The sequence below is a fragment of the Schistocerca americana genome, chromosome 1, assembly GCF_021461395.2.
Source record: "Schistocerca americana isolate TAMUIC-IGC-003095 chromosome 1, iqSchAmer2.1, whole genome shotgun sequence".
In the NCBI taxonomy this organism is placed as follows: domain Eukaryota; kingdom Metazoa; phylum Arthropoda; class Insecta; order Orthoptera; family Acrididae; genus Schistocerca; species Schistocerca americana.
Window position 1 is genome coordinate 132,235,668 of NC_060119.1, and position 15,535 is coordinate 132,251,202.

Sequence of the window (15,535 nt, forward strand, 5' to 3'; positions counted from 1 at the left end):
CGGTCGGGCAGCTATATAACGGCCAGCGGGCGGCACAGGTCCACAGTCAACCACCTGTACATCAAGCAACATGGTCGCCCTCAAGGTATGGGTCTACAGTAGCTAGTATTCTCTACAAGCAATGCTGTCTGTAAACACTCCCGTTTCTGACCATCTGAAGCTGGGACCTATAGCGCGGCAGTTGATCCACAACCATTACGTAATGCTTATTGAAACATAATTTGCCGCAGCACCAACAGTCCCAGAGTAATATTACTAGAAGTACTTGATTTTAACTAGGTCTCCGGAAGCCTAATAGTAATAAATAAGACACAGAGACCATTTCAGACTGTTAAAGATATATACTCAATATATTAACATAGGTTTAGGCTACGGAGTTGCTATAAATTTTGAATATCAATCTGGGTATTGGGTCCGGTAATTAACGAAAAATTCTAACAACTAAACTGTCGACGTTTCGACCAACTTTCCAGTGAAGGTCTTCCCCAATATACTGACAATTTCGGTTGTCTGAACGCCATTGGACAGTCTGAAGCAAATTTCGCTGTGGAGGGATGGCCGTACGGTAGGCTGTTGTCTGCGCTCCTCTGGCAAGTTACTGGTAGGCAATGGCGAATCGGCAGGTTGCATCGGAGGGAGTGTTTTCCAGCAGAGAGATGTTGATATCCCACGGCATTCCTCCTGCGGCCTTTTTTATATAAAGTTGAACCTGGGTCACGTGTAGGTGCTGGCCGGAGAACAACACACGCGGTCCTGATCAACTGGGATAGCTCGCAGCCAAAGAGTAATAACATCCATTAATGGATGTTATCATGCTGTTAGGACGTCATCAGAGACGCTGTCGAAATAATTAAACGTCCTAACAGCAAGAATAGGAATAACGGCTACAAGTTACCGGGTGCCTAACTGCCAGCGATCCCAATAGAGCTGGCCGCATGGGTTAGCCAACCAGCAGCTCAGTATAAACAAGCGGCCACGAGAGATCTGTCGTGCGGCATCGACGTCTTGCCGCAGGAAAATACCCCTGCGTACAGGCTGCCGATCCGCTACCGCCTACCAGTCACGTGTCACAGGAGCACATCCATAGCAATTTTTACATCGAATTGTCCAATGGCATTCCAGAGTGTGAAGTCGGTAGACATACTACAACCCAAAACAGACAATATGTAGGGAAAGACATTCACTACAATCGAGCAGCTGGTCGCCCTGAAAAGATCGCTGAAAATCAGGTCGAAACGTCGGCATATTAGTTGTTTTTGCAATATCGGTCGCTGTCCCGAGGGCCGTACTTTCAAATACGCGCGCCTCCAGTTAGGCCACCGCCGGTTCCATGAACCCTCTGCCTGGAACTTAAGTGTGATTTGTGGAGTATCCATGTGAAGTAGATGTAGATGTTTCCCACAGCCGCCACAGCGGCATGTGGGCGCTGGCACGAACGATTACGTTGCTGCCAATGAGATGCAAGCATCCCCTCGCCGAGACTCCAGCGACGGGTGTATTTAAGTTCAAACACACATGCACTGAGCTCATTTTGTGTGTTTGCCAGTTGAATAACATTTATAGATTTTCATAGTGGCTAGCGCTCGCGATCTACTGAATAGTTATTGTACTGAAGAGTGACTGATTTGTAAATCTGCAGCTACCGGTAGCAACTGACGCTGCAACTACAGCAACAAAGTTATGAATTATTTTTTACTATTTTATATTAGACTTACAATAAACTAATATCTGAATTCTCTTTATATGAACAGCATCTGTTCCTCGTTCCTGTAACCATTAAAGAACCACACAGCGTGGAAGGATGTTGCAACAGTTTAAATGTTTGATAGCGAAGCGGCCTAATAACCAAACTGATTTTGTTCAGACTAATAACGATCGTGGAAGCCTACGGCCATGCACTATAATTTTGTTTACATGACGACCTGTTTTGGACTGTACATTCCTTTTCTCTAAGTCCGTTCCTAATACACTGATATTGTAATTAATGAAAGAGAAAAGAAACGTGCATTTTCTTCACTGTGCAGTACAGAACTCCCCGGTCTCATCTTCGTGCTACAACAGCAACTTCCACTGTTATTTAACTATTTCACCTTCGTAAAAGAATTCCACTAATTCAAAAGATCGAAAATATTTCAAAAGAATGGAAAATATTAATTCATTTTATTGTTGTCCTACTCATCAGTTAATTTTGTACACTACGTGATACCGACAGAGCAAGAGGCGTAGAACGTATTCAGCATCGCTGGCATTAAGATATCACGTTCGTAGTGACCGGAAGATCTTGCTAAACGAGGCACTTTGAATTATTTGAGTGTGCTAACTTTAAAGTTTATTTCAGTCGATCGTCATATAAATTGTTTAAAGTTTATACTGGTTTGAACTGACTGTGTCAAACTCTACAAGCTGTAAATATTTTCATTAAGTTCCTATTAAATGATATTTTTTGTGTACAGTTCTGCACAACTTAAGTATAGTTTAGCAGCAGCATCATGGAACCACCAAAAGCTGTTGTGAATAACACTGAGACGAAACTGGTTTCGATAAAGCGACCATTTTCAAGTGATGGGTTCCTTAAATGTGACGTAACGTTAATCTATGACTTCCACATGGTCGCTTGATCAAACTACACTACTGGCAATTAAAATTGCTACACCAAGAAGAAATGCAGATGATAAACGGGTGTTCATTGGACAAATATATTATACTAGAACTGACATGTGATTACATTTTCACGCAATTTGTGTGCATAGATCCTGAGAAATCAGTACCCAGAACAACCACCTCTGGCCGTAATAACGGCCTTGATACGTCTGGGCATTGAGTGAAATAGAGCTTGGATAGCGCGTACAGGTACAGCTGCCCATGCAGCTTCAACACGATACCGCAGTTCACCAAGTGTAGTGACTGGCGGATTGTGACGAGCCAGTTAAAGTTGCTCGGCCACCACTGACCAGACGTTTTCAATTGGTGAGAGATCTGAAGAATGTGCTGACCAGGGCAGCAGTCGTACATTTTCTGTATCCAGAAAGGCCCGTACAGGACCTGCAACATGCGGTCGTCCATTATCCTGGTGAAATGTAGGGTTTCGCAGGGATCGAATGAAGGTGTGTGTGTGTGTGTGTTGTGTGTGTGTGTGTGTGTGTGTGTGTGTGTGTGTGTGCGTGGTTTCAGCTTTTCGGGCGCTAAACAGCGTGGTCTTCAGCGCCCAAACGCATAGAAACAGTAACACATGCGGTGAAGGGACGAAAACGGACAGCGAACAAGGAGTAGAGCCACGGGTCGTAACACATCTGAAATGTAACGTCCACTGTTCAAAGTGCCGTCAGTGCGAACAAAAGGTGACCGAGAGGTGTAACCAATGGTACCCCATACCATCACGCCGGGTAATACGTCAGTATGGCGATGACGAATACGCGCTTCCAATGTGCGTTCACCGCGATGACGCCAAACACGGATGCGACCATCATGATGAAGTACCCAGAATCTGGATTCATCCGAAAAAATGACGTTTTGCCATTCGTGCACCCAGGTTCGTCTTTGAGTACACCATCTCAGGCACTCCTGTCTGTGATGTAGCATCAAGGGTAACCGCAGTCATGGTCTCCGAGCTGATAGTCCATGCTGCTGCAAACGTCGCCGAACTGTTCGTGCAGACGGTTGTTGTCTTGCAAACGTCCCCATCTGTTGACCCAGGGATCCGTTACAGCCATGCGGGTAAGATGCCTGTCATCTCGACTGCTAGTGATTTGAGGCCGTTGGGATCCAGCACGGCGTTCTGTACTACCCTCCTGAACCCACTGATTCCATATTCTGCTAACAGTCGTTGGATCTCGACCAACGCGAGCAACAATGTCGCGATACGATAAACCGCAATCGCGATAGGCTACAATCCGACCTTTATCAAAGTCGGAAACGTGATGGTACGCATTTCTCCTCCTTACACGAGGCATCACAACTACGTTTCACCAGGCAACGCCGGTCAACTGCTGTTTATATATGAGAAATCGGTTGGAAACTTTCCTCATGTCAGCACGTTACGATGTCGCTACCAGCGCCAACCTTGTGTGAATGCTCTGAAAAGCTAATCGTTTGCATATCACAGTATCTTCTTCCTGTGGTTAAATTTCGCGTCTGCAGCACGTCATCTTCGTGGTGTAGCAATTTTAACGGTCAGTAGTGTACTTATCTGTGGATACATATTATTTACAGTAGTTTTTAGTAGTTCCAAGACTCCGTTCTTCAAATAAAACATAAATAATATGCTATCAGTGTCGGGAGTCACAAGTCATCGACTGTGTTGTCGTCTTCCTACGGTGTATTTCTGCATCAATATGAAGGACTCGTGGTCGTCAGTACCTATCCTCCAAGGTGGGGAAATGGAAACTGGGGTTTAAAGTCGATACACAATGAAGTCATTAGGGACAAAGTGCAAGCTCTGAATGTCGTTTTTAAAGTAATTATCTCGGCATTTGTCTTAACCCGTACTGGTAATTGTACTAGGAATCTTCAATGATCCCTCAGGAGTTTACACAGGTTGGTTAAAATGAAAGTGCGATGGAAAATATTTCTCCCACCTTAAGATAAGTAAACCAGATTACATCGCCTACCATAAGTGTTGATCATGTAAGTTGTGTCGTTTATCTTCAGGACAGGAAATGATTTCTGCCCAATTTTTATTTTACCCACTCTGTGCATCGATCATCTGCTAACGATAATGAACTCTTTTGAAACATCGTAACATTGATGTTAAAGACAAAATATTAACATTCGATGTAGGAACAAAAAAAAAAAAAAGAAACGGGCTCGTTAACACTGGCGAAAAGTTTTACGTCATTTAAAAGAAACTTCTGAAAATTTCTCAAAACGACACTAGTACAACACAACTACGACTTTTCAAGCTTGGCCATGGGGCGTGGGAGTGTCGCAGGAGAGAAGCAATATTTTTTAACGAACTAAGGCAGAAACATCGGCTATTGTGTTCTGCTTTCGTGTAGGAAATATTTCGATACATTACCATAAAACGAAGAATCTGCATGTGCCAGTATGAAATGTTCCCTCTGCAGCGGAGTGTGCGCTGATTTTGAAACTTCCTGGCAGATTAAAACTGTGTGACCGAGACTCGATCTAGGGACCTTTTCCTTTCGCGACGCTTTCCCGCGAAAAGAAAAGGTCCCTAGTTCGAGTCTCGGTCACACAGTTTTAATCTGCCAGGAAGTTTCAAAATCAGCGCACACTCCGCTGCAGAGTGAAAATCTCATTCTGGAAACATCCCCCAGGCTGTGGCTAAGCCGTGTCTCCGCAATATCCTTTCTCCCAGCAGTGCTAGTCCTGCAAGTTTCGCAGGAGAACTTCCGTGAAGTCTGAAAGGTAGGAGACGAGGTACTGGCGAAACTAAATGTGGTTTATGGAGTGGGCATTATAAAATAGCACAAGCAAAGAATCATTTGCAGACAGGAACAGGTATGGACCTTCCACCGCCGCTCAGCTATTATCTCAAAGAGCGCCTTATAGCTCTTAAACAAGATTCGTGTTAAAAGTACTTCATCGGTGCTTCCTACTGCAAGCTAAAAAACTGCACTTAGATGTTTGAGCTCTGCAAAGACTGTTCTCAAAAGTAAGATACGCTCTATCAACAACACAGTAGATCGCCGAACAACTTCGGTCAAAAATATTATGTTTACAGTCCGTAGACAAATATGCTGGACATATCTATTGATTAGTAACATTGGGTTTTACGCCATTTTACTATTTCATCACTTGACATAGATGTTAAAAGTATAATTAATTTAGTCCCGATTACTATAACCAAGGGTGTTCAGACGTCAATAATTGAATCGATTTCAGTATGGATGATCTGTCAGTATTTCACATCCCTAGTATGAACTACCACTCTTCTGAATACGAATTCTACTCCTCAGTTGTCCACATGAGCCCCATGTACGTTTGAGTTCTCGCATGATGGAAAAACCATGGCAGAAAAATACGCAGCACCAGTTCAATCTCAGTCCAGTGTGTAGAGTTTTGACATTGAACCTCTCATCATAGACAGAAAATGTGGCTTATTCTTACCTTAATAAGAAACAAGAACCCTTCAAGTGAAGTGTGGGTCATTGTATTTTCTGCCGTCTTTCGACAGGTCTTTGCCCTCGCCGCCGTGCTGGCCGTGGCCCGCGCCGGCTACCTGTCCGCCCCCGCCGTCTCCTACGCCGCCTCAGCCGTCGCCTACGCCGCCCCCGCCGTCGCCTACGCCGCCCCCGCTGCCGTCGCCCCCGCGGCCATCACCTCCCAGAGCTCCAACATCCTGAGGAGCTTCGGCAACCTGGGACAGGTGTCCACCTACACCAAGACCGTCGACACGCCATACTCCAGCGTCACCAAGTCCGACGTCCGCGTCAGCAACGACGCCATCGCACACGTCGCCGCCCCCGCACTGGCCTACGCCGCCCCCGCGTACTACCACTGACCACTGAGGAAGCACTTCAACCTCAGCTCTTCTGATGATTATTTATTTTCCGTTTTATGTCTTCTGTAAATAAAAACTTTCTGCGACATTATTACCACGACTTTTTTATTGACATCAGACTGTAAGAAGGTTATAATTAATATACAGAAGTGCAGTACTCAATCATTTCGTCCTTTGACTCTCGTAAGTAATTCTGTGTAGCTATGGCTATTCTAGATTAAATCAGTGTGATGTTAAGGAGATCGGGCTGAAACTATAAAGCATTTCTGTTACAACAGAATTATGTACCTAACAAAAATGGCTCAAATGGCTCTAAGCACTGTGGGACTTAATATCTGAGGTCATCAGTCCCCTAGAACGTAGAACTACGTAAACCTAACTAACTTAAGGACATCACACACATCCATGCCCGAGGCAGGATTCGAACCTGCGACCGTGGCAGCAGCGTGGTTCCGGACTGGAGTGCCTAGAACCGCTCGGCCACTGCGGCCGGCGTAGGTAACATTTCCAACAGGAAATGCATGTTATAGAAGATATAGAGGGATCCAAAAAATAACGCTCAGTGTAAACTTGACATATGAGACCCCGAAATTTTTGTATTATCTTTAACTTGAGTAGAGAGTGTCAGGGATATTATAATCGATGTGGGGTGCCAATGATTGGAACAAAGGCTTTCTCATTGCAGCGAAAAATTTTCACGAAATTTCAATCAATGATTTATATCAGTCGAATATTTGCATCACCTGCATATCTGCGAACGTGTCTGTGCTTGTTTTGAAGATGAGCATGGATTGAAAAAATGAGCTTTGTGAAACTAAAAGTTAATTTTGCTGTGACATAAGTACAAAAACAGTAGCCAAAACAACGGCAGACTGACCGAAGGTACACATCTTTGTACGACTGTAAAATTAAACTCTGTTGCAGCGTAAAATCCAGCTCATTGTTGCTTTATTCCACACAATATAATATCTTTGGATCCTAGAGGTAGTCGAGATATTGCAGCTTATTCTTGCCCATCACTTCATAGGCATCCCTCCTTAGTCATCGAATGTGCGAAAAGGATTCGTACCACAATGCACTGCAAGTTTTAACTGCTTCAAAAATGCTCAGTCGGGTTAATCACAGTAGACACACTAGGCAATTCCATTCGTTTGATTCCTTCCACTTGGAGGAAAATATTCAGTAGATGTGCACAGCATGCGCGAGCGTTATCGTCTAGCAACGGGTTCCTGTTTCTGAGATTATGGTGACAGAACTGAACAATAGTGTGGATTATCCAGTCCTGATAATGCACACCCTCAAACTATGTCTTTAGTTGTTGAGGGTGGTCGAAATTTTCGCGAAATATGATTGACTCAACTCGCAGCTGAACCTGCGGGACAGCATGCTTGGGACGTGCATTTCCATATGTCTGCCACCACACTCCTCAATGACGATCATCAGGCATCAAATAACCATGGCACTCCTCGGCGAAAAGAAATCGCCGCTATTGATACAGGTTCCAGTCCAAGTGATCCTTTGTCCACGTCCTTCATACACCACAGTGCTGGGAGGCTTGTACTGTTGTTCGTAACGGACGACCAAAGACCAAACTGAACGTGTGGAGACGACTCAGTACTGACGAGGGTGACAAGGCCTACGCAGTTGCTCCTCAAAGTGAAGTTCGCTGTGCTACAGGGTTATTCATAAGTACCTTCGGCGATGAAGGACAGGACTGTGAAAAAACTACGAGACATGCAGAAAACACACATACGAAGAGATGTAGCATCACTCCAAGCTTTTAACTACCTTTATAGGGGGAAAACCGGTATTAAGCAAAGAAGGGAGTGCTGAAAGGCGGAATGTGTGTATAGAGGAACCGTATAAGAGAAATACACTTGCAGGCAATCCATACTACTATCTAAAGACAAGACGTTGTTTAACACTCTCAACAAAAACCTCAAAACATTCTTGCCCGATTTTCTTCAAACTTCTACACGATACAATAATAAGTATTCTAGCAGACATAGGCTGCACATCTCTTACTCTAATAAACTTTAGGACAAACATACGCTACTCGTTTTTTAAATGTGCATGGTATACGAATATACATACAAAACGTTTATATTACTATATAAAGCCAAGTTATTTAACGTTGTTACCAAGAATCTCTAAAAGTTCTTGACCGATTTCCTTCAAATTTTTATACGATACTCTGATAAACTTGCAGACTGGCATAGGCTACACGTTCCCCTACTATACGAGATGAATCACTTGTAGCTTGCACAGCGAATATTGTGGAAATGGAAAGTGCTATTGATAAGCGATTGTCACAAAATGGATTTGTACTCAGGGGCTCGTATTGTTAGCCAATCAACAGATTGTAATAATACTGAGAAAGTGTATTTTCTCTACGAAAATACGTTTTTAATGGAGCAGTGACTATGGACATTAACAAACTAAAATTAGGGTAATTAGGCCAGTGGCGTTTGTTGCAGGATTCTAGTGCGAGTCGTTTACGAAATATAGTATTCTGAAAAGTTCCTGAAGACTACTTTGAAGGTCAGTAAAACTTTGAAAAATGTATCTATTTTCTACGAGTAGCCACTATTAAAGTTCCAAACCTCGTAAATACATGGCGTCGATGTGGCCGAGCATCAAAGCCTTTTCGAAAGTTTAACATACAGAATCAGCTTCATTCCCTCCATGCATGCCTCAGAGGTAAAACCTTTTTCTGATACTTTTGGAAGGATTTCGTAAATTCGATTCAAATTTTTGTATACTTCAATTCTGTATAGATAAATATTTTCTTAGACTTGAGAATTTGGAAAAAAAACGTTCCATGCTTTATGCTGGATAGAATTTGAGGAAAGGAAATAAATGTCAGCTTATGTACCTCTTTTCATTTGGACTCGACCACATCTGGTCACTACTTATCTAACAAAGCAAGCTATTCTAACAGTAACTGCCTGAACGTCTCAAAGCCTTTAAAGTACGGGGAGCAGTCATACGCCAACCAGAGAATTTAAGGCACTAGTTTGATTGTGTGGCACCTGATAAATGAACAATGTCTTATAAATTTGGTTGTATGATGTATAGTTTTATCTGTGGAAACATGAAAAAGTGCTTCAGACATTCAATTCACCGTCTCTCTTTGGTTAGATGTGGAGCAGATAAAGTCTGAAACTAATTTCTGTAGAAAATTACAATTTTGACGTATAATGCAAATTTAGGAAACAGATTTTTTCCTCAAGTGTAAACATTCAGAAATTGAAATACTTTTTTTGTAGTTAATATGCGTGAGTGATTTAATGAAACTGTTGATACAATCTTGATCTGCTTGACATGTTTGCCAATACTGAATTTTTTTGTAATACAACGAAACGTGAAAAGAATCTAAGCATTTGAGATGTGGTGCTACAGACGAATGTCGAGAATTAGGTGGACTGATAATGTAAGGAATGAGGAAATTCTCCAAACAGCCGTAGAAGAAAGTAACAAATGGTACACACTGACAAGGAGAAGGGGTAGAATGATAGGACATGTGTTAAGTCGTCCCGTAATAGCCCCAATGGTACTAGCTGGAGCTGTAGAGGGAAAAAGCTGTTGAGCAAGGCACAGATTGGAATACATCCAGCAAATAATCGAGTACGTGTATTTTAATTGCTGCTCTGAAATGAAAAGGTGAAAAGTATTTGAATAGTCTGTCAATAAGTAGTGAATATTTTTGATTAATTTTTAATTAGATTTATACTTTAAAAACTAGTGTAATGTTATTTTATAAGCTTGCCTCTTTCTGTCTTCCCCATTACAAACTGATTGTTTGTATGGAACAACGCTTCAAACCACCAAACTTTTTTTTTCCAATGACCACAGTTGGTGCATCGTATATTCGAATTAGGCGATACTCAGAGAATTGTATTAGACAATGAGACATTAAGAGTAGGAGATGCTTTTTGGTATTTTTCCAGTGTAGTAACTGACGATGCCTGAAGTAAAGAGAATACAAAACACCGGTTCGCAATAACAAGAGAACTATTTATAAAAAAGAGAATAATTTCAGCTAATAAACATTTAAATTTTAGGAAAACTTACCTGGAAGTTTTAATGATTAAGGGAAACCACCTCAACTGTATACTTACACATTTGTTTTATGCTACGAGCGGTTTCGCCTAGAACATCTTCATTTTGCCGAGTTGTGCAAGAATGAAATTGGTCATTTAACAACACATGTGTAATTCTACAGTTGACGTGGTTCTCATTAATCATTAAAATTTGTCATCTCTGGTGTTCAACATGATCAACGTTATTATTATCTGAAAATATTTGCATGGAGTGAAACACACATGATAAGCAGTACAGATCAGAAGAGAACAGAACAGAACTTTTGAAACGGGGTGCTACAGAAGAATGCTGCACATTAGTTACGTCGATCAAATAAATAATGAAGAAATACTGAATCGATTTGCGAAGAAATTGGAATTTATGTATGCATATTTTGAGCTTTTCCTCATTACAGAGGCCTATCTCCAACATAATAATTTACTCGGAAATTACAATACAAAGAATAAACATTCTTAAACTATATTTTTAAAATATTCCTCAGGTGTTTCGATTTCGTGTGTCCTCTTCCTCTGCGCCCATTCTCCTCATTGTGTGCTGTACATTTTGGAGCCAGGTGGTCGTAGGACGTCTTCTTCTTCTCTCCTCCGGTTCCCACTCCAGTATCAATTTTGGTATTGTCTCGTTGTACATGCCTGTACCACTGTAATTTCTTCCTATCCATTTTGTCATATATTCTTTCTTTTATTTCCATTCCCCTTATTACTTCGGTGTTCCTTATCTTTTCTTTCCTGGAGATTCTTGCCGATCTTCTCCAGAAGTCGATCTCTAGCGCTTATAATTTTTTAATGTGCTTCAGATTAATTGTCCAGGTCTCCGTTCCATACAGAACTACAGTCTCTACTATGGATTTGTATATTAATTTTTTTTTCTGCTCATTACATTCCTGCTCCATAAGACAGAGTTAAGCATCCTAATGACCTTCCGTCCGCTATTAATCCTTTTATTGATTTCTGACTCTGATTTTCGCTCGATTTGTAAAATGGATTTATGTCACAACTTTATTAAAAGTAGGTATCGGTTGACAGAAAACACTCTGAGGCACGGAGATACATCAGAGTGCAAAGGAGGGTACTGTGTGCATACGAGTATGTGTGTGGGAGTGTGTGTGTGTGTGGAAGAGAGGGGGAAGGAGTAGGCGCGGTAAAACTTGCAGAGAGAAACCAATTGTCCAGGTCTCCGCTCCATACAGAACCACAGTCTCTACTATGGATTTGTATATTAATTTTTTATTTCTGCTCATTACATTCCTGCTCCATAAGACAGAGTGAAGCATCCTAATGACGTTCCGTCCGCTATTAATTCTTTTATTGATTTCTGACTCTGATTTTCGCTCGATTTGTAAAATGGATTTATGTCACAACTTTATTAAAGTAGGTATCGGTTGACAGGAAACATTTTGAGGCACGGAGATACATCAGAGTGCAAAGGAGAGTACTGTGTGCATACGAGTATGTGTGTGGGAGTGTGTGTGTGTGTGTGTGGAAGAGAGGGGGGAATGAGTAGGCGCGGTAAAACCCGCAAAGAGAGACCAAGGTCTGTATACAGTAGGAAGGTTAAAATGGACTTCAGTTGCAGCAGTTATGCAGAAATGCATACACAGTAGAGACTACCTTGAAGACCTGCACCAAACACGTCCTACGACTCAAGGCCGCAGAATCAGCAATAGGAACATAAATACTAGTGGGTGAGCAACCCATTGAGAAGAAGATGGCATAGCACCATACCAGGCGTGCACCCATCACAGTCCCCCACTAGCAGCAGATACGCTGAGCTAACAAAAGCCGTGAGATATTCCCTAACATCGGCTCGGACCTCCCTGTTCCCGGCATAGCGCAGCAACTCGACGTGTCATGGACTAAACACGTCGTTGGAAGTCCGCTGTAGAAATGCTCAGCCATGCTGGCTCTATAGCCAACCATAATAGCGGAAAGTGTTGCCGATGCTGGGTTTGTGCACGAACTGACATCTCGACTGTGTCCCATGAAAGTGCGATGGGTTTCATGTCGGTCGATCTGGGCAGCCAAATCATTCACTCGAACTGTCTAGAATGTTCTTCAAACCAATCACGAACGATTGTGCCCCAAAGACATGCCGCATTGTCATCCATTACATTTCTATCGTTGTTTGGGAACATGAAGATAGTGAATGGCTGCAAATGGCCTTGAAGCAGCCGAACGTAGCCACTTCCTTCAATGATCGGTTCAGTTGGACCAGGGGACCCAGTGAATCCATGTAAACACATCCCAAACCATTGTGGAACCACCACCAGCTTGCACAGTGTCTTGTTGACAACTTGGGTCCATGGCTTCGTAGGATGTACGCCACACTCGAAGCCTACCATCCAGCTCTTATCAGCTGAAATCGGATCTCATCTGACCAGTCGTCTAGACTCCAACCCACATGGTCACGACCCCCGCAGAGACGCTGCAGGCGATGTCGTGTTGCTAGCGAAGACACACACGCCGGTCGTCTGGTGCTATTGCCCATCAACACCATATTTCGCCGCATTATCCTAACGGATACGTTCGTCGTACGTCCCACTTTGATTACTACAGTTATTACACGCAGTGTTGCTTGTCTGCTAGGACTGATAACTCTATGCGAACGCCGCTGCTCTCGGTCGTCAAGTGAAGGCAGTAGGCCACTGCATTGTACTTAGTGAGAGACAATGCCTGAAATTTGATATGACGGTGTAGGGAGGTTGTGATCTGGCTCTTGCGTGCATGCGTTTTGATTTCCCAAGTTTTGCAACGTACACGTCGTCTTTCATGGCTAAATGGGCATTCATTGTCGTCACCGCTAGACCCTTTCTAAAGATATCTAGTAGCAGAACATGTAACTTACCGACCTATTTCGTATGCTTCTGTCTCGTAGAATTTCTTCTTTAAACTTCATGTCGCTACTAATTACTCTGAACCGTTATTACATGATGTATAGAGCACTGCAGAATTTGTTTTTTATTTCACACTATATCTACATCTACATCCACACTCCGCAAGCCACCTGCCGGTGTATGGCGGAGGGTACCTTGAGTACCTCTGTCGGTTCTCCCTTCCATTCCAGGCTCGTATTGTTCGTGGAAAGAAGGATTGTCGGTATGCCTCTGTGTGGGCTCTAATCTCTCTGGTTTTATCCTCATGGTCTCTTCGCGAGATATACGTTGGGGGGAGCAATATACTGCTTGACTCCTCGGTGAAGGTATGTTCTCGAAACTTCAACAAAAGCCCGTACCCAGCTACTGAGCGTTTCTCTTGCAGAGTCTTCCACTGGAGTTTATCTGTCATCTCAGTAACGCTTTCGCGATTACTAAATGATCCTGTAACGAAGCGCGCTGCTCTCCGTTGGATATTCTCTATCTCTTCTGTCAACACAATCTGGTGCGGATCCCACACCGGTAGCAGTAGTCAAGCAGTGGGCGAACAAGTGTACTAAGTCTACTTCCTTTATTTTCGGACTGGATTTCCTTAGAATTCTTCCAATGAATCTCAGTCTGGCAACTGCTTTACTGACGATTAGTTTTATATGGTCATTCCATTTCAAATCACTCCTAATACCTATTCCCAGATAATTTATGGAATTAACTGCTTCCACTTGCTGACCTGCTATATTGTAGCTAAATGAGAAAGGGTCTTTCTTCCTATGTATTCGCAGCACAATATCCATTAGCACACAGTTTATTTCGATTGACAGTTTTTTTTCAGAATATATGAGAGTTAACTTTTTAACACATTAGCAGTAAGCTGCACCAAATCCAAGAAGTTTCCCACATTCCACAAGTGGTAATGATCAAGAAAATAACTTTACATGTTGGATGCTTATTGCCGACCTAAGTAATAGCTGGTGAACCGAGGCTCGATACCTACTCACTAACATAGATGTTTACGTAATGCCTATTCGCCTCCGACTGACTACAGAAGCTTACACCTTGGCTGCTCATTACAGATTGCACACAACGAATAGCGTAGTGTCTGAAATATTTGAATGCTTAACTTGTACCGACTGTCGCTTTGTTCACAATGCCTATATATTGACGTTTATATCACATAATTCGAAAACGGTAAAATAGAGAGTTATTATATTTTGCATATGATTTTGCATAAAGAAAGGAAAATTGAAAGATGCAAAGGTACAATAGAGGGTGAAGTGGTTTTTCTTCACACAAAATCTATGTTATTAGAAAAAGAACTTTCAGGTGATTGAAATTTCCTTACTTCATTAATTAACGAAAAAAAGTAAAAAGTAAAAGTATACGTTTTCGGAAATACAAAAATCGGGGATGCAAAATTATGGCATTGAACTTTGAATACAATTACACTTTAATACTGTAACATGATGCAAAACGGAAATTTTTTCCTATGAATAATTTTTGAATACTGAGTTCTCGAAAAGAAAAAAATTGTCAGAAAAAAGAGAACGGTGATTTTCAATCAAGCCACGTCAGTTTTAAAACAAACAAGTTTTAGTAGTATTGAATTATGACGTGCACTCTGGTATTTTAAATTTTATTTCTTTAATAAAATATTTCCATATAAAAACTGATTTATGTCATCAACACTGTTTATTTATTGTTCAGCTACTTCAACCTTTCAAGTAGCCTCTTTAATTTTAAGCTAAGAAATACAGTTTCGATTGCTGTTTCCTCGCCACCGCGTATCCTTCGTCCTCTACCAATTCAAGCCTGCGACTTTCTTCAGTTCTTTATTCCAGAACTCGAGTGATCTGTTTTGTGGTCTAGGAGTCCACACTAGTACTGCTTTTGTCCATCTTCCGTCATTCCTCATCTCATGTGCTTCCCATTCCAGTTTTAGACTCTTTACACTTTTCACAACGGCTGTTATTGCTCTTACGTCTTCACTTGTTTTCCGGTCTTTCTTAATGAGCCCTAAGAGTGACCTTTCCATAACTCTAAGCTGCTCGAAAGTTTCTTTTGAAAAACCCGTTGTAAATCAGAATTTCACAACCATATGC

At 42.1% G+C, this 15,535-nt stretch overlaps 1 protein-coding gene across 1 annotated transcript; it reads left to right on the top strand.

Moving 5' to 3' along the window:
• Positions 1 to 59: 59 nt before the first annotated feature.
• LOC124546595 (cuticle protein 67-like) lies at positions 60 to 6,557 on the top strand. The gene is made up of 2 exons (XM_047125048.1): positions 60 to 85; positions 6,137 to 6,557. The coding sequence occupies exons 1-2, from the start codon at positions 71 to 73 to the stop codon at positions 6,461 to 6,463; spliced, it is 342 nt and encodes a 113-aa protein (XP_046981004.1). The 5' UTR covers positions 60 to 70; the 3' UTR covers positions 6,464 to 6,557.
• The last annotated feature ends 8,978 nt before the right edge of the window (positions 6,558 to 15,535 follow it).